At 45.8% G+C, this 26,144-nt stretch overlaps 2 protein-coding genes across 3 annotated transcripts; both read left to right on the top strand.

Annotated features, from left to right (window-relative positions):
• Nucleotides 1-357: 357 nt before the first annotated feature.
• On the top strand, nt 358-19,257 carry LOC135401694 (cleavage stimulation factor subunit 3-like). 2 transcript variants are annotated; one of them, XM_064634217.1, is made up of 21 exons: nt 358-489; nt 815-910; nt 1,878-1,973; nt 6,550-6,582; nt 9,296-9,393; nt 9,457-9,558; nt 10,480-10,606; nt 10,669-10,827; nt 11,424-11,505; nt 11,624-11,850; nt 12,666-12,740; nt 12,820-12,963; nt 13,133-13,235; nt 13,605-13,674; nt 13,740-13,836; nt 13,918-14,022; nt 14,701-14,842; nt 15,778-15,872; nt 15,947-16,010; nt 17,652-17,851; nt 18,987-19,257. In XM_064634217.1, exons 1-21 carry the CDS (start codon nt 475-477, stop codon nt 18,996-18,998), a joined length of 2,142 nt encoding a protein of 713 aa, XP_064490287.1. In that variant the 5' UTR covers nt 358-474; the 3' UTR covers nt 18,999-19,257. The 2 variants fall into 2 exon arrangements, with proteins under 2 accessions (XP_064490287.1, XP_064490288.1); XM_064634218.1 differs by lacking the exons at nt 358-489; nt 815-910; nt 9,296-9,393 and having other exon boundaries at nt 1,935-1,973.
• A 2,606-nt stretch (nt 19,258-21,863) lies between these two features.
• LOC135400144 (speckle-type POZ protein-like) lies at nt 21,864-22,962 on the top strand. The gene has a single exon (XM_064631879.1). The coding sequence runs from the start codon at nt 21,934-21,936 to the stop codon at nt 22,903-22,905; it is 972 nt and encodes a 323-aa protein (XP_064487949.1). The 5' UTR covers nt 21,864-21,933; the 3' UTR covers nt 22,906-22,962.
• Nucleotides 22,963-26,144: the final 3,182 nt, after the last annotated feature.

The following is a 26,144-nucleotide window of genomic DNA, read 5'->3' as shown; positions in this document are numbered from 1 at the left end:
CATGGGTTTGGCCATAGAAAATTAAGGAACAGAAATGACCTTGGAGAGATCTCCATGTAGAGATACTTATGTCTTAATTACCCAGCATTATTTCTGCGCGTAACCGTTCTTCTGTTCCCTCGTGGGCATATGTATCCTCCCCGCCCTCCCAGCGAAACGAATTTTAGGAAATTGTTGACAGGTAAATTTTACAGTAGCACAATATACTATAGAAAACTATAGAAATGCTATGCAATAGAAAACTTACTTCATTTAGTCGGATACAATAAATTAATTTCATCAGATTCTGCATCTCTACGAAGGCAGTCCTATCGGCAGTGCCAACATTCCCTCTGAAGTCATATCCGTATCCAACGGTATCCATAGCAATCCAGTACAATCAACTTCGGTGAAATCTTTGTAATGGCTGTCCTTTAGGCGCGTTTTAGTAGTTATTTGCTTTGCTTGCTTCAGGTGCGCAAGGAAGCAGCAAGTATGGCACAGATGGAGGTAATGTGAATCGTATTGTGCGTATTGCGACTATAAAAGGAAACACGATTAGTGAACCTTTAACTGTAGCCACGATGCGTTAGGCCTAATACTAAACTAGCTCTAGTCTTCATTACGGTACTTTTGCGCAGATTCCCTGGCTGCCATATGTTCTCAGTTGCAGTTAGCACCGGCGCATATTAATTTCCTAGCACGATTTGGTAACACTTTGGATTCCATCATTATGCGAGCGCATGATCTTTGTTTGGTGCTAGGACTAATGTCAAGGTGGTTGGCTGCAACATTGCGCTTCTGAAGTTACAAAACCATCTCTTCCCTCCTGCAGGGTTACATTCCGGACAGGGTGAAGAATGCTGAGAAACGTCTGGAACAGAATGCCTACGATCTCGAGGCATGGAGCGTTCTCCTGCGAGATGCACAGGTACGCTACAACGTCACACCGGAAGGACCGAAGGAATTTACCACGTTTTAAGTGTCGTTCTTGCGATGAACTACAACTCGGCGACTAGTTGGCTGTCGTTCCATGTTTTGACTGTTGGCTTTCTTGCGGGACAGCCTAAGTTCGACGGGGATCCAAAATATTGTTTAAAAATATATTGCTTCGCAGCCCACATCAATCCTGATGTCACTAAAGGCTGTTAGGTTACCTAAGCCGGCGTTCACACGGGGCAACTTTTCCCAGCAACTCGAAGCAACTCAAACCAATGTCTTTTGAGCAATTTCGAGTCCGCGTTCACACGCAGCAACTCTGTAGCTCCACCCACAAGCAACCTTATGGCGACCGGACAATGTGGGTTCGAATCGAACTGGTGGAATCTTTTCTTTAGCTGCTGTTTATCAAATTTCAGTCAGTTTTATTGCTCCAATAGATCATTATTGCCGTCCAGAAGTGGCAACTGATATGTTTCCGTGAAGTTCGTAAAAAAGAAAAAGTTATTTTTTAGCTGCACCTCCAGGATTTGAACCTATGAACCCACGAACGAAATCCACAACGCCATCGGGAGTCACGTGGCAATGCTTCCCTCTCTGATTGGCCGATGCACGAGCAACTTCTCAAGTTTTCGGTCCGGGAGCGATTCGCAGCAACTCGGAGCAACTCGAGTTGCTGGAGGTTGCCGGCTGACAGCAACTCCAAAGTTGCCGATAGTTGCTGCAAAAAGTTGCCCTGTGTGAACGCTGCCTCAGGTTACCTAAGGCTTAGCCTACAGATTCCAGCTTTACAGGTTCAAACCTTACCAAGGACACGAGCAGCTTGATGTTATGGTGCAACCCAGAGTTTCCATGCAAAGCCTTCAGTCGTCGTGTGGAACAGCAACCCTCACACACACACACACACACAAGTGTGACGGCAAGGTTCTAAACTTCCTCTGTGTGCACTTTTCATGCAGAACAAGAAGATAGAGGATGCGCGCATGCTGTACGAGAAGATCGTGACGCAGTTCCCCAACGCTGGCCGATACTGGAAGATATACATAGAGCACGAGGTTTCGTATATGTCACATTTTTCTCCTACTCTCTATAGGAATAACGTTTCCACATCGTCACTTGCGTTAACTGGTGTTCAATGTGCACGCCCCTGATGCCCCAGAATTTTTTATCACGCGCAACGAAGTTTAATAATGCAGCGTGTCTTTGCAGAAAATGGCACCATAGATTGATGGTGCCAATGGTGCACAGACTTTTGATGTTGTAATTATGAGGTGCTCTATTGGTGCTCTTTTGGGCTCTATTTGGTGGGTGAGGGAGGACACATTCAGAGCAACAAAAGGGAAGGCTTAGAGGTAACGTGGTCACAGCAAATTCATAACTGCAATTGCTTCGGGTAGACTGCGAAAACCACAAATTCTCAATCATTTGTATAATAAATCTCAATAATAAAAGCTCGTTAATTTGTAAGCCGCGATAGAATCGTGACAGAACTTGACAGAATAAGTTTTTGAATGATATCCTGATTTGCTGAAGTAGTTGTTTGACATGTACAGCCAGCAGAAAATCTTTTATCGATCGAATCGTTGTTCACAAACTTTTTATTTATTTATTTTTTAATGTGGAAAGAAAAATTCTGAAGCATCAGATGTGCACCGTGCTAGTCTCATGGTCTGAGATGTGGACTAAATAAATGTTTCCAAAGTCCCATAATCTCTGTCAGGGTTTGAGGGTGTCTTCTTTTAGTCTGTGGTCTCTTTTTCTGAGTTGGTCTCTGATTGCTGCGGAAGCCACACATGCACAACATTGTTTTTCTCTGTGTGACACACACACACACACACACACATTTTGGATCCGTGTGCTTGCGTGAATGACTGGTTGTGTGCTTGTTATGGATGGACGGACGGACATTCGAAAGTCGCCACCTCAATAGGGATATCTCTTTAGGTAATCGACAGATGGTAGAGTAATGGCTGAGAAATAATTAGTCTTTGTGGCTTACGTGCTCAAAAATACATGCTAAATTAACAATTAAATCAATTAGTACTTAACAATTCAGAAGTCCAAGTAGTCCAATAGTAGTCCAACCCAAACGAGAACGATCCAATACGGTGTGCGTTGAACTATTGTGCAGTTTGTGGACAACGCCAGCACGGAAACATCTAGTGGTCGCTTATTTGGAATCGGAGCAGTATTAATTGTAACATTATCGTTGATAGTGTCTTGGTATTGGTGGTAGTCCAACTGGGGACTATACTTTTGAAATAAATTGGTGTGATTTTGAATGAATGTTGCTGGGTGTGCAATATTGAATGGATATGAATGGTTGGTGATTGGAGTGGTTTGAGTGAAATTGAATGTGAATCTGCATCATATCTGGGGCAATGTTGCCAATTGATTACGAGATTGAGATTCTTGTCGGTGATGCATCATTTCTGCTTCAGAAAGTCGTTGAATGCCGCAGGTAGTTGGCCATTTCTGTTGAGGTAATACTGGCGGAATACTGGCGTTAGTTGAATCGGAAGCGTGTCATCGCTTCATCTGGGAATGCCTGTGCTGGAGAAAACTCAATTGAGCAACATTGCTTCCTGAACATGCTGTTTGAATGTGTTGAAACAATGCTCCAGCTCAATATCTTTTTTCAGTAACCGAAACATTGTTAAGCTAAGCGTAATATAAAAGTTGGAAAAAGTTTGAAACAAGACCTAGTACTTCTTGTCTTTCTTTTTGCCCTGATAGATAAGTTATGTTACTAAGCAGCCAGGCGTGTTTATCTGGGCTGTAACATTACGGCACTGCCCCTTCACAACGGTGTGTACCTCTTGGAACGCACTTTTTTTTTTTGTACAGGAAGTTCAAAATGTGACCACTATGTAGGATTTTGCTTTTATCTCGCTTTATTTATTTACTTATTTCAGTTTAGTTTATAATAAAATGTGTTCTACAAAGAAATACGTATGCAAGCTTAACATCACTATAAAAATGGCGATGCCAATTTTTTTTGCCTCGAAAAAGAAAAAAGAAAGAGGTGGGAAGCATTTCCACAGCAACAACTCCTTTTAAATATATGAGTATGGCTTGAAAGAAGCATTTGCATGGCCTGGACGATGTGTGAATGCAGTACTCACATTAATGTTCACCACACACTGGAAATCACAGACACGATTACACATTACACGGTTGTCCTGTCTCATTTCTTTTAAAGCATAAGTGGCCCGAAGGAAGAAATAAAAACAGTTTTCCTTCTTGGACCCTGTAGTATTGGTATACTTAAAATAGGGTAATGTATTCATACCATAAAGGGGTGTCATTTGGGGCTCTCTGTAGTGTGCAATAAACCTTTGGAAATGCACTTTATAGCTTGTTGCCCGTCTGATTGTGTCCCTGTGACTCTTTTTTTATCGGAGTGATACGAAGGTTGCACTGGACAAATGAATAATCTTACGTTTTGTCATTTAAAAAGATAACTGTTGGCATGTTGCAACAGTTGTCACGTTGGTCGTGGTCACAAAGTCACTGCTGGGCATGTTTTCATAAATGTTTTCCCATGTGGGTCTAGTATTTAGAAGTAAAACTTGCCATGGATGGTGTTATCGATAATTTGGGGTGATGGAAGGCAAAGGCGATGAGTTTTTGATCGGTGAAGTGTGTCTCGTATCCTGACTGAAAAACCCCCATCTCTCAATCTGGTACTTTCTGCAGTATGCATTGCAAAAGGTTTTCCCTGAACCCAGCATTATCAGTAAGATATATAATTACGAAACAGTATCACCGGAGCACCGCCTTTGTAGTCTAACATGGTGCGATGGTGATATATGATTCTTGCAGCATGACATTTGATGCAAAGCTGCTCTCTGCCGTGTATTGTACTCTTGTAGGGCTACCTGTGCATTCCTTCTCCCCCTTTTGAATACCTCAGTGAACAGTGGCAAGTTGAAAGTTCTACAGGGCAGCATTTTTTTTCTTTCTTTCTTTGAAATGCATTACAGTCTGTCTTAGGCTTTTTCTATAGCAACAAAAATTTCTAAATTTTTACTGATTTTCACTGATCATAAAGTGGCAAACACATCCAGGCTGGTGGGTAAGCTCCATGGTTAGAAAGACCTGAGAGTGGGCGACAAGTAAAATGTCCGAAATGGCAATGGCGCACACCAGCGCATAACTTTCCCGAACATAAATCCGCCATCAACGATCTCGACGCTGCATTAGCGACCTACGCTCAAGTCTTGCGCGTACAACAGTGGGTTTAGGTTGAGTTAATTTATTCGTTAGTCTGGACTGCTGTTTATGTAGTCCATTTTAATTCAATTTCAATTTCCTGTGTGCATCTGGATTGCTAGAATATGATGCAGCACAGTAGGCATGGGTTCGTGATTGAGCCCGAATCCCCAGTCCCAAGGCCAAACAAATAAAGTTGAGTCAAAAATTGGGATGCAAGATGAACTGTCCTTGAAATCTGAATTAAAAGGAAGTTACCTCGAGCTTCAGGACGGACACATCTGTGAAAGGATGTGGAACCACGGCTTGCTGTCTCTCGTTACTTTCTTTTGTTGTTGCTTATTGTCAAGGTTGATATCAGGGTTTTCATCCTTTGGGGTAGGAATTTTGTAGTACAACCGTATTGGCTGGCTACTGTCACGCATAGTATTCGTATAAGATGTATTCGCATTTGAAATTTGAGGCACTGAGAAAGTCCCTGGTCAACGTAATACGCGAGATGTCCGATTATTAACTTTACGTCCCTCTCTGCACCGACTACAACGCTTGAGAGTCAAACTTGACACAAATTCGCTTTATCTGCTTCAATTTTTGTGTTTTTGAAAATGAGTGGAAGCTGGTCGTCTGATAAGAGAGAAGTCAAATTTCTGAGCTCTAGCCATTCCTATTGGCAGTGCTGTTCAAAAACTGCTGGCGATGCCTGAGAAAGAGAACAAGGGACCACAAGAACAATACTAAACACAAGCACTCAAGGGTGTTATCTGAACCTCAGACTGCCTGTGCTTGTCCTTGTTCTTTTAGACCATTTTGCGACCCTTTAGACCCTTTCTCCTAAGACCTACTCTTCCCTTGAGACCTTCTGCTCCTCTTTTCCTTATTTCCCTTTCCTCTTTCCTTATTTCCCTCTTATCCTTATTTCCTGTGTGCACATCTGGTTTGTTGTTGCATAAATTAAATACTTTGCCCGTTTGAGTTTGTTGTGTCATGCTTTCTGCGTACTCATACTCAGACTTTTTGTACTAGAGCATTTCTACACCAGATAGCCTGCACATATAATTAATTGCCTAATACACGCCCGTCATACTGTAGCAGCAAACTGTGTGACTCAGCTGCAAGTTGAAGAAAAACTTCTCGCGGAGCAAGGGGGTCGGGGTGAAAAAGTAAATTTCAAATAAAAGGTCAGGTTCGACAACAAAGAATGTGTATAAGCACTAGAGCATAGTTCATGTCTGAGGGATCTCGTATATACAAATTATGGTTATTATTATAATTGCTGTTATTATCGAGGATACATATCGTGAGCTGGTATGTAAGGTGGTGTAAGAAAGTTTCAGTTTGTCCAGTGCAGTCTTCACTCAGTCAAGTTATTCGTTTCTCTTGTGTAATCATCTGTTGCCTTGTCCCCTCCTCCTGCAGATGAAGTCACGGAATTACGAAAGAGTGGAAAAGGTACGTATAAAACTGCCGAGAGACGTAGCTATGGGGCGGTTGATTTTATTGGCACTGCATTCAATCTCTGCGTGGTTCTATCTAAGTGACACTTTAGCTCACTTTGACTCAAAATACATAGATCCCCCTCGTCCACAATCTTAATGGGATATAATTCATTCGCAACATCGCCAGACATTTTGAAATGCAGAATCAATTATAGGAATTATTCACGCGTGCCTTTAACACCCACGTAATCACACGAAAAGCAATTGAACAATAATTTTCATTCTGAAATTTTGACCGAAGTGTACTACTGGGTTCTGGTCGAATAATTTGCAGCCGTTTCGCTGTAGTGCACATTTTTTTTCCACGTACATTCCAAGCTACACTATCCTGTGGGTAATTGGAAATTTAACCAGCACATAGGATTTTGTGTTTATCTATGATCTGCAGGGAAATATGCTTACATTATCAATAACAAGATTAAAAGGGGAATGCAAACTAATTTTACCATATTGAAGAAATAGGAAATGTCCCACGAACCTTTTAAAACTTGTCAGAGGATTATTTTACTGTGGCATAGCAAGTTCTATTTTTCAAAAGAAAGATGAAAGTCTTTAACGCTTTTGAAGCCACAGTTGCTCTCTGAAAGGAACTTAATTTATTCGGTGTAGACAAGAAGTATATTTACAATCATTTCCCTATTTTATTGGGTCACTTTTTAATGGTACCTTTGAGACTGCACAGCAGTCACTCTTTCACGCATCTTTTACGATACTTTTCGTTATATATGAATACAAAGAACTGCATATAAATATGATTACTGGGCAGAACATGCATATGAAAAGGCTATACTGTTCTAGATGTGCACAAAAATGGCTGCTTACTTTCTTAAAATAACTGTCACAAAAAAAAGTTTTGTGTTGGTGAGAGGGGGATGTGACATCCATATTCATTTAAGAAAAGTTTGAGGGGTCGTGGGGGATCCAGGCAAAATCTTTGGGAGGGAGTCTTCGAATAGAGAAAGATGGTATCCCAGGGTAACAGTGAATAGCTGAGACAGCTTGTTCCATATGTTTTGGGAGCTGAGTAAGTTGCAAGGGCAGTAAAGGGGCACAGTGTGATTCAAATGAGTGTAATTGGAGAGTGAGAAATGCACTCAAAAAGTGATCTAACGTTAACCAGCCAATTGAAAAGAACAATGTTGACCCACAAAACCTGCTTGTCGGACGTATTTTTTCAGCTTTCGAACCTCGGACAAATGTAGCGGGTGTTCATTTATTTTGTGGTCAGGTTTCTAGACTGGAAATGATTCATTTATCCCCTTTGTCTTTCATATCATCTTTCCTTTTATTTATTTCCATTTATCCTACCCCCCTCCCAACACACACACACACACACAACATAGCAGAACGCGAAGGGGCCTCATTCCTTGAAAAGCTATCAACGTCCAGGAGGGGACCTATGCAGCTTGCATTGAGTAGGATCAATGGGTGTTGGCAAAGAGAGATTGAATTTGCATATTACAGTTAAAAGAAGTCGCGCATTGAAAGTCATACAGAAAGCTATAGAAATTCTCACAGAATATTCTTAACAATCTAGCTGCATTCCACTGTCCTCAGTGGATCGGTCAGTAAGGTGCCCTCGTGAAGTCAGCCCAGGAGGCACAACGCCCCCTGTGATAGTTGTAATGTTGCCCGCCTGAGCGTGGCTGACTACAGCAGTTCCGTCACCACCGAGGTTCCAAACTCCAATGTGCAATGTTGGATAAAAAAAAAATAGTTTTGTACCCACATAGATGTATGAGGGCGGTCGGGGAAGTATCTAGACTGTATCGATATTCTAAAAAGAAACATACAAACAGAAGCTTAGTCACCGTCAGAGTAGTCCCCCTTGTGAAGCCTCACACTTGACCCGGTGCCGCTTCCACTGACTCCAGTATTTCTTGGAGTGTTACGATAAAATGGCACAAACACAGGTTAGGTGGAGGAGGAATTCTACGCTGAAAAAAGCTTGAGTGTGGGCGCACAAAAAACGACACATAACGCTGTGTTGTGTCATTTTTTTGTGTGCCGACGTTCGAGCTTTCTGGGTTTCGGAGCTCTCCTCCCTGGCAATAGCTGAGAGGCAGTAGCATCACATTTGTTTGAATCTACAGCACATCCTTAAATCTTCTTTATTTCAAGTGCAATGTGATTTTTATAAGCAGGAAGAAGTCGTAGCTTCACACTTCTATCACTCAAAAATCGTAAAAAGAAAGAAAATTAAATCAGTTTGAAATGTGATTGATTGAAAGATGACTTCTGAACGTTCGGGACATTCAAACAAAAAAATATGACGAAGCAGCTCTTTACTTTTTCAAAATAAGTCTTCAACAATACCTCCCTCAGTTGAAGCAACACTGAGCTAAGCGTATACGTGGCTTCAGATGGGGTCCACTTCGAAGGCAACCAAGCATGAAACCTTTAAGTACGTTACTGTGTTGAACACGAATGCAGTGTGGATACTTGTTGAACGCTGTCACGAAGACTCTTACCACTCACCCCTCATTCCACTTGAACACTGGTACAGCAGGTGTGACATTAAGCTTGGCCTCCTTGTGAGTTACCGTACCATCTATAGCTGTGGAAATATTACGGCAGCATCTAAACCTTGCGTCCCTATATTGCGGATTATAATTTCTCGTGTTATCAACACTGCTAAAGGAACTACTTATGTGGTCTTCTTTCAGCTGTTCCAAAGGTGCCTCATGAAAGTACTGAACATAGACCTGTGGAAGTGCTACTTGTGCTACGTCAAAGAGACAAAAGGCGCACTGCCCACATTCAGGTAGGATGAAACGCAAATTTTATTCCCAACATATATTAATGCGCCGTCTTCCGATCCGTCCAGGGAAAAAATGGCGCAGGCGTACGATTTTGCCCTGGACAAGATGGGCATGGACATCCTCTCGTATCCCATTTGGAACGATTACATCAACTTCCTCAAGAGTGTGTAAGTATGGAACGCTTTGAAGATGATGCATAATGTAAAACCCCGAGACTAGGGAACACGAAAGGACAGACAGAACACGAACCTGTCCTTTCGTGTTCCCTAGTCTCGGGGGTTTTACATTATGCATCATCTTCACCAGCTCGCTTGCTTCCTAGCCGTTTTCTTTTCATTTTTTTACTTTGAAGATGTTTCTTGCATACGTTGTCACGAAAATTTTGCCACAGACACGACATGGGAAAATGAAGAATGAGGATTGATGCCAGGTGATGGACTGTAGCACCCTTATCACAATGATAGAAAAGTGATGCAATTATCATTACGAGTGTTTCGCAAAATGGCAGCGCCTTGGGCTGTCAACCCTGTTAACCTGCTGATGCATTAGCTTTCGCGTTTCTGTCACAAGTGCAGGCCTAAGAATGTTTGCTACAACTGTGCTGTTGCTGCTGTTCTGAGAACAAAATAAGACGATAAATTATTTAAGCAAGGGAGTGCTGCATCAAGAGCACTGCTATCAGATTTATGAAATTTCTGCCTTATTTGGAGATAAGGTTGACGGGTTGACAGTCAGTGATGGCAGCATTGCACGGTGTAGCAGGTTTATAAGTGTGATAACACGAGACTAGAGAGAGAATAGTGCATTCTCTTTCTCAAGATTGATTGCTATTTTACTGAGGTGTAGAAAATGGTGTTCAGTATTGGAGTAATCAAATCTTAACAAAGACAAAGAATAAAGTTGATTTGAAAGCATTCAGGCAGCTTAGTCACTTTTGTATAACGCATAACACTGTCAGAGTCACTTAATGCACTTAACGCTGGTGACAACCACACACTGTCGCACAAGTAATGTTGCATTTCTCACAATAAGCTAGGGCTGGGATGACAATAACAAACATGTTCTTTTTTCTAAAATTGCATCTGTAGAGAGGCAGTCGGATCGTACGCAGAGAACCAGCGAATCACGGCCGTTAGGAAAATCTACCAGCGGGGCATCGTCAATCCAATGATGAACATCGAGCAACTCTGGAAAGACTACATCCTTTATGAGCAGGTAAACAGATTTCGTAGCATCGCTCTCCTGTCCCCGTGATGCTGATACCATCTTCCGTGCAGGGCATCAATTCTCTGATAGCGGAGAAGATGATAACGGATCGTAGTAGAGAGTATATGAACGCCAGGAGGGTGGCCAAAGAGTATGAAGCGGTAACGCGGGGACTGAACAAGAATGCTCCTTCCGTGCCACCGCTGGGTACACCTGAGGAGCTGAAGCAGGTGACTGTGATTAACTAATTAATGTGGATTAACTAATTAGCACCTTACCTTTGTCGGGCTCAGTGAATTGCATGGCACACAATTTGCTTTACATTGTGCTGCTTTCGATTCGTATTCCCGCGAGACTTTTTTCTAAGAACATTATTTTTCTGAAAAATTTATTGTGTACTTTTTTCTGCACCAGTGTAACATGCAAAATATTTATAGGGTAGTCACATTTATAGTCAACTTACTCTGTTTATGGACTCACCTGATTCTCGTGGTTACGTTCCACGTTATGCCAACATTTGTGTTTGAAAATAGACCAGAAGCCAGGAGTCATGTTTAATAGAAGGAGAGCAATGGCTTACATAACTATGAGTAAACGAAGGTTTTGGATGTTTCGACGTCTATACGGACGTCATCATCAGCGAAAGCGTCATCATCATCTTTCGCAGGATGATGACGTCCGTATAGATGTCGAAACGTCCAAAACCTTTGTTTACTCTTTGTTATGTAACGCAGTGTTCTCCTTCTACTAAGCTAACATTTGTGCTGTGTGCACTATAAGGTGGACAACGCAACAATGTATACTAATGCATTGTCAATGCATTAAGGTGGAACTCTGGAAGAAATACATAGCATGGGAAAAAAGCAATCCCCTACGTACGGAAGACCATGCACTTATAACGAAGCGAGGTAAACTTTTTTTGCCATTTTCTCCTGATGTATTTAAAAAATAAAACGCACTTTGCGATAACATATATTATTGACAAGCTAAAATTTCTCGATAATGTAATACCCTAATGTCTTGCAGTGATGTTTGCCTACGAGCAAGGCCTTCTCTGCTTGGGGCACCATCCTGACATCTGGTACGAGGCGGCACTTTTTCTGGAACACTCCAGTAAGCTGCTCACGGACAAGGGTGACCTCAACGCCGGAAAGATGTTCTCCGACGAAGCGGCTGCCGTCTATGAACGGGCGACGACGACGCTGCTAAAAAAGAACATGCTCCTCTATTTCGCGTATGCCGATTTTGAGGAGGTGAGTGCGAAACACGGCCCGCGTGCCACACTGGCTTCCTCACCCAACGGGACAAACAATGTCGGCCCAATGTACAGTGTCAGACTAAAAGTTGTCGGCCCGACCTACGTAACAGTGACCAGGTCAAGGTCGGAGATTGACATTGGCCTAAACACGGCCCGCGGGCCACACTGGCATCCTCACCCAACGGGAGAAACAATGTCGGCCCAATGTACAGTGTCAGACTAAAAGTTGTCGGCCCGACCTACGTAACAGTGACCAGGTCAAGGTCGGAGATTGACATTGGCTTAAACACGGCCCGCGGGCCACACTGGCATCCTCACCCAACGGGAGAAACAATGTCGGCCCAATGTACAGTGTCAGACTAAAAGTTGTCGGCCCGACTTACGTAACAGTGACCGGGTCAAGGTCGGAGATTGACATTGGCCTAAACACGGCCCGCGGGCCACAGTGGCATCCTCACCCAACGGGAAAAACAATGTCGGCACAAAGTCGGCCCAATGTACAGTGTCAGACTAAAAGTTGTCGGCCCGACCTACGTAACAGTGACCGGGTCAAGGTAGGAGATTGACGTTGGCCTAATGTGGCCTGGCTTAATCTGCTGGAGTTTGGGCCAACGTATATGGCCGACCTAAACGACATAGGGCCAAAGTAGTGCCAGCATGAAACCGAGATTAGTTGCAGCTTGGGATCTCCCTGGCTTCAATATATTGTGTATACATATATATGTGTACTTTTGTGCACTGCATCTCAGTTGTGGTGCTATTGAATTTCCCTTTGCTTTTCTGGATCACATATTTATGACTTTTCCATAGGGTCGCATGAAGCACGACAAAGTTCATCAGATCTACACGAAATATGTTGATATTCCAGACATAGACCCCACACTGGTAAGCAATGTTAAGAGGTGCGCTGTGGCATGTTGGTACACGTGAAGTACCCTCTGATCGAAGATACTCTTGTCTCCAGGGCTACATTCAGTACATGAAGTTTGCGCGTCGCGCTGAAGGCATCAAGACGGCTCGTCTAGTTTTCAAGAAGGCGAGAGAGGATCCCAGGTCCACGCACCAAGTTTACGTGTCGGCTGCTCTCATGGAATACTACTGCAGTAAGGTATGCTCACTTCAGGTTGTTTCTCTAGTAATGGTTTTCACTCGGGATTGCACTCTGCTGCTCCTTTAATTTCGTTGTTGGAGATTGTGGCAAGCTGCAGAGCTGGCAAGCCGGAGTGAGTCGCGTGGACATACGACAGATCGGTTATTAAGTCTTGCTTTCGTTCCAGGAAAAAACTGTCGCCTTTAAAATTTTCGAGCTGGGCCTGAAGAAGCACGGCGACAACTCGGACTACATCCTGGCCTACATCGACTACTTGTCGCATTTAAATGGTAAGTAAACGCATGCTACATTCACGATACTACGCTCTTGTGTTTCGGAGTTTTATTTCAGTACCTGTAAGCAGTGTAAAAATTAGCTGAAAGGGAAAATTTTTAGGTGAAAAAAAAGAAAAAAGAAAGGAATCACTCATCATGCTTCATATGAACACAAGATGGCAATTTGTACTTTGGCTAGTTTGGTTTCTGGGTTACTTACAGTGACGATAGTTGGAGTAGAAATTTACCTAGACCTAGTATTTATTATAAAATTATTGGTATTTACAAATTTGCCTAGTATTAGACACAGGGCTTTGAGAATAAATGACTGCATTGTAGAGGGCACCAGCTGCACCTGCTAGGCTCACATGCATACATTTTCAGAGGACAACAACACGAGGGTACTTTTCGAGCGTGTGCTGACATCTGGCTCCTTGCCTCCCGAAAAGTCCCTGTAAGTTGTAATATATTCCGGTTTAAGTTTCCTTTCTTTAACTGGTCCTGTCTTCGTCATTTCAGTGAAATTTGGAACAAGTTCCTCGAGTTTGAGTCGAACATCGGGGACCTCTCCAGCATACTGAAAGTGGAAAAACGGAGAGCAGCCGCAATTGAGAAGGTACTGTGGTCTTCTACTAAAGCGCGCAGTGCAGAGTGACTGTTGTACCTATTTTATTTTATTACATTTTAATGGTTACAGTTAAAGGAGTTTGAAGGCAAGGAGACTGCTCTGCTCGTAGATAGGTACAGGTTTATGGATCTCTACCCCTGCACTGCGCAGGAGCTCAAAGCACTGGGATACAGGGTAGGATATGTTTCACACTTTTGCACATTAACGAGAACTGTGAGAACGATAAGCGTGTGACCTACATTATGGCTGGAGCTCCTAGCTTTCTGCGATTCCGCAAAGCTTTGTGGACTTGGCCATGCCTCGCGGAAGTTGCTGCTTCCCTCAGAATCACGTGTTTTTCGTGGAATACTTGATACATTACAGAGTTACGTCAGGGTTTCAATCGATCTGCGACATTTTCGTGGGTGAAACCCGACCTACACTTCTGGCAGTTACATGGTTGAACATGCCGCGACGGAAGAAGTTTTAACGATGGGAATACCTGGAGAGAAATTGTTGGAGTTGAGTCTAATTTTTGTTGCACACTAGAAAGTTACGGAAGGATGGAAAAGCATGTGGGACGAGTTGGTAAACGATCTTTGGAGAATGCTGCAACATTTTTTTTGCTTGTGTTCTCTTGCTCGCAGAATCCCAAAGAAAGCTAGGGGCTTGAGTCTGACATTTCCTGACATTGCATGTTGAAAAAAAGACAGAAAAAGAGTCAACGTCATGCATACGTGGTATTGCGTGAGTGTTTTTGAGACAAAGAATGAAAGTGTGGGCGGGATTGGATTGTTATCCACTTGTGCTGGTTGGTATATGATGAGCCGTGAATGCTTAACCTATTTTGTGATTGCGCATTTCATCTCAAAGGAGCTGACGAGGCAGCAGGCAACAGTGTCCCCGACCAAGCGCGACGTCATGCAGGAGGCCCTGAGCAATGACGTGAAGACATACAACTACCCAAGGCCAGACACAGCTCAGATGATCCCTTTCAAGCCCAAGCAGATTTGTCGTAAGTATCGTCCACGTTACCATATTTTCTGTGCCTATCGTATCTAGCAATAGCCACTCATCCTGGATGTACCGTGATTCACGCGTATTAGCCGCAGCTTATGCGCAGTTTTTCTTGCGGGCGCTCTGCGACTTATCCACCGGTGCGGCTTATCTGATGACTATTCTTCCTTGGTATTTTCCTTGTACGTCGGATTTACGGAAAAGGTGGACAGTGTCTCCGGAACAGCACCCTCCTGCCAGTGCCCAATCAGTGTGAAAGTAGCACAGAAGTCATTTTTAACACCCAGTTTTCTTCCTATAAAACTGTTATGTCTGCCAGTAAGATGCACCTTGCGAAGTAATTTACACCACAGAGTCATAATTATCGCGGAAATTGAATTTAAAATACGCCGCAAAAAGCGACCGTGCGCAACGGTGGTGAAGAGCAGTACCAGCCTGTGATCTGCCTGGAACCTCGCGCTGCCGCCATAAGGAGAACGCTCGCTGATTGGCCCAGAGAAATGTCGTCTGCTACTCGTCTGTTCGGGGTTCTGATAAATCCTTTCTCCTTGCTCGGTAATGCTTCGGCCGCTCCTTCTATCCCCAATTCTCCGGGAGAACTGGCAAAACAGGTTTACGGTGGCAAAGGGACAACGCGCTGACCCCCACTGACCGGCAAGCCAGAACGAGTCTCCTTATGCCGTCATCGGTGACGTGCCATCATACCTCCTCATCCTCGTTATAGCTGGAGTGGCGAGTTAAGGGTGAACGCGCGGAGCTACGTTTATGTGAGTTTTTTTTCTGGGAAACAAATTGCGCACATCAAAACCTTTTGCGCTATTCTGTATAATGACACACACACTTTCATCAGATGTCTTAATCTGAAATTTTTTTGGATGGCCCTCTGTACTCCTTTAAACGACGTTTACGTATGACAACATTTTCCGTTCCTAGCAACTGGAAGCCATGTTGTAGCCGGCGGAGTGTTCCCGGTGCCTCCAGCGGCTTCGGAGCTGATGACCCGTCTGCCCCCACCCTCGTGCTTCACGGTAAGCTTTTTCCGCTGTTGCAACTTCTACGTTCTCTTCTCAACTTCTACGTTCGCTGCGTGTCTGCTTCTCAGGGTCCCTTCGTTGCCATTGATGAGCTCATGAAGGTCTTCCTTACTATGGGGTTGCCAGACAGACGTAAGTATATAACGAAAATGGATACGTGTTCCTTCTTCTTTTTTTTTTTTTTTTGCAACCGACGTGTGCATGACAAAGATTCTGTAGGAACACTGTGTGGGACATGTGCACATGCTTTGTCCCTTTCTCAATTTTCCTTCCTTACGCTCTTTAATGAGACAGAAAAATAATTACGTGCGAGCCGTAATTGTATGCTCTTTCCATTTTACTGCGCTGGCTGTTTTGGAGCTACCTGGAGCTATTTTGCTCCAGCTGGTGTGTATAGCTTGTATAGTGGACGAATAGTTCAGGTAACGGACATTGCGTTGTACTCAAGCGTTGCTGTCACTGACTATAATGTATGCCCATGTGACGAAGCCTATCTGTGAAAATGAAAACGCAAAAGTCCCTACTGGGATGGCTGGATCCCATGGATCGGGTGTCACCATGCATCTGCGATGATATACTTGATAAGCGAAGCAGACTCGATAAAGAGGAAAGCAGACGGACCTCTGTTTCGTGGGACAGACTGTCTTGTCTTCCCCGAATGCACGCGAGCAAGAAAAAAACAAAAGAATTCTACACTTCTGCGCAAACACACCCCTAGAGATCAGCTCTAGCTCAGCTCACGAATCTAAAGACATCTGTGATTGGCTTAGGTGGGCACCTCCCTCTGCACTCGTTAAGGAGCGTTTCACAGTGTAGGTCCACCCAGACGCTGTCAGACATAGTATGTTGGCACACTTCCCTTAGAAGTCGGCCCAGGATGCACATTCACCCAGAGCGTTAGTCGTGACGTTGCCCACCTGTGTGAGGCCAACAACGGCGAGCTCTTTCAGCAGCATCACCAGCACCGTTTCTAATTGTTCCTCCTACACTGACCGTGCTGTGAAATAGTAACATTCGTTAGAGAGTACGTACTTTGAGCACATTTACATGGTTTTCAAAGCAGTCACGTGAACTATCTGCACCTAAAATATATAAAGGAGGTTACATTGACACGCCACACGATGGGGGGAAAGGGTTACAAGCCGTCGGGTGACCTCATTTCTGATAAGATAGCTCTGATTCTGCCACTCACCGCGCGTGTTTCTTCCGTGGGTAAGACTTGTAACCCTTCCCCCCTTGTGTGGCGTGTCAATGTAACCTCCTTTCTTCGCAGCTTTGCGCTCAAACTACGGGCCGTCAAACGAGAGGCGGAGCCAAGGGCTCATTTCCACGGATTTTTGGCGAATTTATTTAGGCAGTTACCATTGCATTACGAGTGGGATTATGTGCTATACTGAGTAAAATGACCACGGGGAACCCATTTCCGCAAAGAAAACGTTTGGTTGCCTCGGGAAATTTCCGAGTTCAATTCAAGAAATTAACTTTCTGTCAATTGAAATGAAATAAAAATGTTACCAATATGTGGCAAAAGTTATTGGCAGGAAAAAAACTCCCTTGACCGCATGCCTCTCTGAGGCCTACGTTTTTTAGTATGAATTTCTATCACGGTCGGTGGACCACCCGTATATGAATATGTGCCCTGGGCCTGATTTTGCGAAAAATTCGTGTCGGGGGGAAATTAAGAGGTTTTATAGTACCTCTGCGTCTGTGACTCTTAACGCTCTCCTGGAGTATAATGACTCAAGTTCCTCTTTCTCCGTCACCTTGACGCAGCTCCGAAGCCGACGGAAAACGGAGTCTCCAAGGAACACCTGAAGCTGTTTGAGCACCCGGCGGGAGGGGCGACGCCGACCACAAACGCCACCAAACGCAAACATGCAGACGGCACGGCTGCGCACGACGACAGCGAAGAGGAAGACGGGGGTCTGGTGCCTCCCGCCCACGACATCTACCGCGCTCGGCAACAAAAAAAGGTTCGGTGAGAGGCATCACCGCGGGCACGTTTGGCCACCCATTTTGGATCCACGCTCGAGGGGGAGGTCATCACACCGATCTGCAATGATCATACCCTGCGTTTCTTTTTTTTTTCTTTCTTTCTTTCTCTCTTTTTCCGCAGCGTATGAACCTTGTCGTCTTGCGGTTACAGATTTCACGTGGTGTGTTCTAAGGCGCTCTACGCGTTGATTTCTAAGATCTCGATGGTGATTTTATGGCTAGTGCACGTACATGCGCATGCTGTGGGAAGAGGAAATGTGCAGCCAGCTAGTTTTAGCGTTAACATTCACATTGCATCATCACATGAATCATGTTGTGACATCCTCGAATTTGATGGCGAAAAGAATACGGAGGTTCTTGCAATCTGACTCATGCTGTCATACATCATTTTGTGCATATCTGTTCATGTTGAAACCACATTGCGAATAATGCGAAAACATTATTCAGCGGGGGCTCAGCGTTAGTGCTACCCACGTAGTGTTACGAGCTGCATGTTATTGCCGAAACATTTCTGGGGTAGCACACCCACTGGCTCCCTCTGCCATTGTTCGTGTAAGTCTCCATTATTCGCGTAATTATTCCCGTCTTTCTTTCGTCTCACTTTCTCTGCATTCCCATACCAGCATTTTTTTAGGCATTTTTTTATTTTTGCATTTTTTTTTAGGCACGCTGCAATGTTTTGGCATTATTATGCACGGTCTCTACTCGCCATACGAATGCAAAAATTTCTGGACTTGCGTCGATTTCTCTCATTTAAGATGCATCGCTCAAGACTGCAACTAGTAACACTTGAAACCGCCTTTCGTACCATTTCTCTCGGAGCATCTCTCACTTTTCATTCCACCTTACATATTCCAATTTTAACCTGTCTTTACTACTTCGTGCAACTGTATAAAAGTTACAGCGAGCTTCGCTAACGTTTATCTGAAGCGCACAGAGGTACGGAGCCATTTTTACCCCGAATGGAATGCCCTTACTTTTCATCGCGGCGCATTTGAGCTGCCCCGAGCAGCGTGAGCGTATTTCTTACCCATCTTTGGGCTGTGCCTGAGGCTGCTATCACTTTTTCACTTACGTTGACTCTCTTTTTACCCCTGATGGTTTCATTTTCAGTTGATGATATAAGGAACAAAGCTGTCATGGAGCCTCTGAGCGATGGTGGTTGAGAGAACTTTATGCTGGTCGCCACCTCGTGCAACAAACCTGTTTTTTTTTTTTCATGACGCTCACGGAGGCACAGTGTTGTGAACGGTATCGTGTTCCTCTTAGTGCAGACAATGACGTTCGCCAGACGTCAAAAGGAACTGACACGGTGTGTGACGCTTTTGGGTCAGCATGTAAATGTGTATAAAAACGAATGTTGCACAATACAAGGGTAAACATATGGCTGTCTGGTTACTGCTATTTACAGTGATGAGATGAAAATTCTGTGTACACCCCTGGTCCCCCATCAGGAGCCAACGTGCAAGATATTTTCGCTCAACTGTGTCTCCCTCACTGCGCAATTTAAGAACAACCTCAAAATCCAGCCAGGACAGTGATGCTGTATGGGCTCAGAGGCCCGGCCCGATCCCCTGGCGTGACGTAGCATTGCGAGTATGTGTCGTTCCTCTGCTACGGACACTGAACGGGTCCTAGTAGTCCTGTGTAGTCCTGAACGGCTACTAGTCCCAAACAGAACAAAACTCGGGTGTTCCTGGGGACATCCTGTCCCGGAAGTTCGGATCTCCCTGGGAGGCAGACATTTTTCCGACAGACGTCCCCCCACATCTCCGAGTGGCCACGGTTTGGACTTCCCACAAATATCCGTCGTTTGTCCTCGCAGGACGTTACACGGAGATGCCGGGACATTGCACGGACTTACATGCGTACGTGCTCAGGGCCCTGTATTTTCTCATTATTTTTGATACTGTTTATTGAGCTGCTGCGTAAGTGGATCGACTTACTAGGCGTTTTTTTTTTTTTTCAGCCATTTAGTTTCAGCTTCGGCCACTGCATCTTTCTTTCTCAGTTGCTCCTTTTTGTTTCTTTCTTGTATTTCTGTTACGCACATTAAGTTTTAAAGAGCAAAAAAGCTCTTAGAACTATGAACCTAGAAAGGTAGTGGCATACCTTTCCAAATCATATTGGTTGCCTCGCGAGCTTCCACAAATTCGAGAGTCCTGTTTGCCTGTGAGTCAAACAAAAGGGTGAGGTGTTTCATTTTAATGCGACTGCGTATACCAATAACACTGGACTGAAGAAGTGCTTGGCGTATCAACTCGCTGTAATGATAACGTCTGTGTTTCTTACTGCTTTTGATTTGAGGCAACTCACGACGCGACACACCCTGCCATGTTTCTCTTTCTCTCCTCTGATAATGCTCCCTGAAACATCCCATCAGGGACCCTATTCGGGCAATTCTTCAAACGGCCGTTGCGGTACATCCTGCGGATGTACAGTTAAGGACGTCCATTCATGTAGCTCCCAGAGATGTCCATCTGATATCCATTTCAGGACATGGACGTTGGGATCTATTTCGAACGTCCGCAGGAGATAGTGTTCTGTATGGCCGTGGCGTCCGCCAAAAAGAAAAACGATCACTAACGATCAGGTTGGGTTTCTCTTTCCGGTAAAGGATAAAAGTACGGTACTCATTTACAGAGCTGGGCCAGCGCGGGTGACTGAATCCGTACCCGCATCTCGTGGTGTGTGTATACCCAGGGACAGATAGAGACCCTTGTTGGGGGGGGGGGGGGGCGGGGGGGGCGTGTTTCTTTGCCGTCGAAGCGCTTGGCGGTAAACATAATGTTTGACGTGGGGGCGTTCCCCCCCGAGATCCGGCACTGCCGCCAGCCGCAATGGACCATTTCTGACAACGCGTATGCGCATGCCCAGCCCTTGCGTCCGCCATCTTTGAGTGGAAAACATCGCTATGGACCTTTTCCGAGTAAGCGTATGGGCATGCGCAGCCATCTGCGGGCGACTATCATGTTCATTGGGGGGGGGGGGGGAGATAATCGGTTTCAAGGTTACGCGGACGTTTGAGGTCTACATTTGACAACACTCTTTGTACTGGTAATGAGTACAATGCGCTTTCACTCTTTCCGAATTCTTCCAATCATCTCTCGCTACTTTCCCACGCAACGTGCCAGTCCGAAAAGCGTCAACATATGTTTATTGGGGGAAAAGACATACGACGTTCGACGTTCCGCCGCCAGGGGCGACGCGGATATGGAAATGGTCCATTACCCGCAACCCCGCTGCGTCATTGTCATTGAATGTCTATTCGCAAACCAGCTAAACGAATCGTAAGAGAGAATGATATAATCCATAATAAGGGCCTTGACCCAGGAAAACCAGTTTTGAGGCAAAATCGGGGAAACCTCCCAAACTTGGAAAAGTGCCACCGACGGGCGTTGAAGAACGAAGCATTGTACATTCCGCGCGGCTGTTTGTCTAAAATGCGCGAAGGGCTGTTTTTTTTTTTTTTTTGTTTTCCAGTCGAAAACGTGCTTTTCCGCCAGATATCACCCGATTTTACCCTGTTTCCCAGCTTCTGCAATAAACATACCTGCCAACTCTCCCGAATTATCGGAAAGACTCCGAATTTCGTTCAGTCTCCCGATTGTACGTTAGCGCCCTCCAATCTCCCGGAAACCCCCCTCCCCCCACGGGAACATTCATCCCTCCTGAAAAACCCTTGACCTTCGCCTTTGTTATAGGATAATAGGCTTGTGGGGAAACCCAAGTCCGAATGGCTATTTTGGGAGTACGGGTTTTGTAGGGAACCGGTTCAGAGAGCAGTGCTGCTCCTGAGACCTCGAGATCACAGAGCGCTCTCGCTGCTCCGCTCGCACAGAGAGATCACGTGTTTATTGGCAGCTCTACCATATGTGGTACCGCCGATACGTCACCGACTTGAAGCAGCGTCACGTGGGGCCATGAAAAGTGAGTCCTCAAAAGAAAGAGGGAGTTGCATCGCTGTTTAGACGGACAGATAAACCGAAATATTCGCGTTCGTAGTCGTGTCCTGTGTAGTGCGTTTCTGTGGTTTCATAAGGTTGACCGACATCCCAGAATGGCAAGGAACTTCCATACACAGTACTACATGAGCAATGACATGACTGAAAGCACGTGTAAAGCTACGTGGGTGATTGAACACTTCAGCGTTCAGAGCAGAGAATCGATTTCGAGTGCGACGTTTAAGGTCGGTAATAGTGATTGGCGTTGGGAAATTAGCGGTGGAAGCAAAATGTGCCTATGGTGTGTTCGGTCCGATACAGTCAGAACCAAGTGCGACTTTTGGTTCCTGAACGACGAAACGAAGAGGAGTATCGGCATTATCCAGCTTTGTACAGGCCAGCACGCTTCATATGACAAGCTATCCGGATTTAAGCCATATTTATCTTCTGACGTCCTTACACTATGTTTTGAATTAACCGTGTACAAGCCTCGTAAGCCCACCTCATGCCGTTCCACAGAGGGCCAGCTTACAGGGTCGACGATACAAGAAGACCTTCGGCAGCTGAAGATATCGAGTGTGTCCTCAGACGTTGTTCTCGTTTCTTATGGCGGGAAGAAGATCCACGCGCACAGGCTAGTCCTAGCAATGCGTTCGCCAGTCTTTCGGGCCATGTTCGCCAACGATATGAAAGAGAAGCGCGAGAGTGAAGTGAACCTGCAAGACACGGATGCAGCACTCGTAGAAGAGATGTTGGCATTCATGTACACCGACTCAGCGCCGAATATTAAGAGCATGGCAGCCGACCTTATCCTGATGGCGGACAAGTACGACTTGGAGAGACTCAAGTCTATGTGCGAACGAGAACTTTTATCGAATTTCAGCGTGGATACCGTCCTCGATGTGCTCCGTTTGGCTGACAAGTTGAACCTGACTGACTTGGCAGATGCTGCTGTGCGGTACATTAATTGGAACAGTAGCGCGGTAAGGAAGACGGATAGCTGGAAAGCGATGGTTCGGGAGGAACCACAACTCCTGGAACGTATCTACTGTGCCCTCCGAGAGCAAATGGTTAACAGCTTGCCATAGTATGCATGTGTCTCACGGAATTATAACCTTCACTGTAACCTGGAACTATTACATTGCCTTCGTCGTACCTGATACATCGGATACGTCAATTTTTCCCACAGTAGCGACGTAAGGAAGACTGATGGCTGGAATGTGATGGTTCAGGAAGAACCACAACAGCCTGGAACTATTACATTGCCTTGTGTCGTAATGTCAGAATGTGACAAACGGAAATAAATGTAATAAATAAATAAAATAACACGATTCAGTGTTACAAAATGGAACATGATTGTATATACTAATGTATTACGACCGCGTTCGAACTGCAGTATCCAGGAAGTCGCTCCACCCACGAATGGCAGAGGGAAAGAGTAGGCAAAAGAGTGACAATATGTCACGCTGTCGGGGAACGCGTGGAGTAATATGGGTTTTATAGGGATACGGGGGAAATAGCCAGACACAGAACCCTTTCACACAGTATGGCCACGCCATTCTTGTTTTGATGTATGAAGCGCCGTCAGAGGGCACTTATCAGAGATACAAGCGAGGTGCTTGGGAAGCGGGGTTTGCCACATCGAGAACGGGACCGGGAGGCCATACGGCCGGAGAGACCACGGGGTTCACGACGCCTGGGGGTTGCGCTTGAGAGGCGCTGCATGATTCCTGCAATGATGGGAAAAGGGAATACGGTAAGAAGGCGGCCTCAAACCGTGAGCGCCTGAGAAGGCACCCCCCCCCCCCCCCCTAGAACAGACAGCGGAAAACTGTGGAACAGAAATAATAGAACGTGAAGAAAAACAATGTGCAAGTTTCCGGCGATGCAGAATCAAAAATAACAAAGACGGTTAAGAGCATCAGCTGTTTACTATATACATTAAAAACAAGACTTTCGTGCAGTAGGCTGCACTTCTTCAGGTTTGAGGACCTGTTACAAGTGGTGAAGCATATATCAAAAAACCAAGTCACATGGTACAAGAGAAAAGGGTAAGGGTGAAGAGAACTACAAACGCGATACAAATATCAACAAAAATGAAAATGAAAAACAAAACGCAATCAGTAGGAGGTGGCTCGACAAGGTCAGACAGACATACAGACGAGTCGGAGTTGTACGTGGAGGAAACCAGTGAACAGCACATGAATAGGCACAGCAGCCAGTTGGCACAAAACAGAAATCACACTAGTAAAGCACTATATCACAAGCACTATGCTTAGCGATGGAGATAGTGGCAGCTACATGCGCCGCCTGCGGGGACGCAGGTCCGGGATCCGGGTCCAGGTCTTGGAGGAAGGCAGGTTGCAAATCGGGCTGCTCTCCGTCCGGGTCTCGGAGGTGGTAAGACTTCAGGTCCGAGATGTGAACTGGCCCAGTCTCTTCGCCGGTGTCGCAGCGACGAAGCCTGTAAGTGAGGCCGGAGCACGCACTTACCTCGAACGGGCCATCCCACCTATCTGCGAGTGAAGCTGCAAAGCCTCGTGACGCATCACTTAGCGGGTGAGTCCGTCGAAGGACGAGGTCACCCACGCTGTAGGTGAGGTTCCGAAGTCCACGGTTGTACTGGCGAGGCTGGTCCAACCTTGCGACGTCCAGGTTCTCTCGAGCCGTCCGAGCTGCATCGTCCAGTCGACTCCGGAGGTCCTCAGCAAACCTTTAATAAGGAGGCCGGGTAGCACCATCCCGGAGGCCCAGAGCATTCCCCACTGGAAAAGGCGCCTCTCGTCCCAAGTTCAGGAACGTCGGGGTGAAGCCTGTAGATCTGTTGACAGTCGTCCGTGTAGCGAACGTCAGCTCAGCCAGGCGAAAATCCCAATCACGGTGGTGCTGACTAGTAAAAGCAACCAACATCAGTTTCAGGTTCCGATTAACACGTTCGGTAATGCTAGCCTGAGGGTGATACGGGAAAGTCTTCTTGTGCTGAATGCCTAAGACTGCGCAAGAATCTGAGAACACCTTACTTGTAAAGTAGGTTGCGTTGTCGGTGATCAGCTGTGCGGGAAACCCGAACCGGCAAAAGGGGTCGAGTAGTCTTTCCCACACTCTCTGGGAAGTCGGTGTCCTGAGAGGAAACAGCTCAACCCATTTCGTGAAATGATCAGTAACCACGAACAAATACTGGTTACCTCTAGGGCTACGGGGTAATGGTCCCATCACATCACAAGCAACTATCTGCCAGGGTCTATTGCTCTGAACAGGCTGTAAGCGCCCAGGGGGTAAACCACCACGAGGTTTTGCTCCCTGGCATACGGGACAGGTACGAACATACTTTGTTACATCCTGCCTCATTCCTGGCCATGTCGCAACACGACACAACTTTTCATAAGTTTTCCTGCCGCTGCTGGGACCTGCCAAGGCCGAGTCATGAAAGTAACGTATGAAAGACTTACGCAACTTCCGTGGCACCACGACTCTGAACGGGGATGAGCCGTCGTCCTCATCCGCCTGGGGTATGTATCTGAACAGGATGCCATCCTCGCCCAGCAGATAGGAGTCGTGCCGTCCGTCAGTCGTTCCGGTGTCCGCCGAGTCTTGCTCAGCTGTCCACTGCGACACCCGCTGACAAAGGCCGTCCGCTCTCTGAGCGTTCTCTGCTCACGACCGTGAGCTGTTCTCAGGAGCTGTTCTCTGCTCACGACCGTGCCCCAAGACGAAGATACGTCTCGTGCCACTTGTGCTGCTGCCAGAAGTTGAGAAGGCGTCCCGGTGCCTTCCTCTTCCCCCTCCGGTAGAGGCGCGCGGGACAGCGCGTCTGCTACCACGTTCGCCGAGCCCCGCCTGTACTCCACGGTGAAGGAGTAGCCTTGTAGCGTCAGGGCCCACCTGGCAAGTCGTCCAGACGGGTTATGGAGCATACCAGTAAGCTACTACAAACTACGCAAGACGCGTGTTCCCCGCCACGGAACAGACGAGCTCGGGCCCCACGTTGGGCGCCAGTTGTGGAAACCTACGTTCCCACAACCTCGGGGCGTCCGTTCCGTGCGCGAATGAACAAGCAGCACAACCAGAAACTCAAACGGCCCGAACAGACCTGGGCCCGCGCCTTCCTGTTTTTATGCGGCCGGACCGGGCCGTCGAGCCAGCGAATACAATCCGCAGCCTAGCATTTCCAGACGCGACTTACGCGTTTCTAGCGCTTCTCGAACAAATTTATGAGTAGATTTAAAAGAAGAGAAGACGCGGCCACAAACATACAAGAACTGTCGGTTTAACACCGCAACGGCTCGGGACCAAATTAAATCCAGAACGCAAGCGGGCAAGCGCGTTA

This window comes from Ornithodoros turicata, chromosome 7 (genome assembly GCF_037126465.1).
Source record: "Ornithodoros turicata isolate Travis chromosome 7, ASM3712646v1, whole genome shotgun sequence".
In the NCBI taxonomy this organism is placed as follows: Eukaryota; Metazoa; Arthropoda; class Arachnida; order Ixodida; family Argasidae; genus Ornithodoros; species Ornithodoros turicata.
This window is presented reverse-complemented; position numbering and strand designations above follow the sequence as displayed.

Bases quoted from the DNA above. Each gene is read 5' to 3' on its own strand.
- LOC135401694 (XM_064634217.1), top strand. The intron at 10,607-10,668 runs GTAAACAGATTT...TCTTCCGTGCAG, and splicing joins ACTACATCCTTTATGAGCAG to GGCATCAATTCTCTGATAGC. The intron at 12,741-12,819 runs GTAAGCAATGTT...TCTTGTCTCCAG, and splicing joins CAGACATAGACCCCACACTG to GGCTACATTCAGTACATGAA.
- LOC135400144 (XM_064631879.1), top strand. From the start codon at position 21,934: ATGGCAAGGAACTTCCATACACAGTACTACATGAGCAATGACATGACT.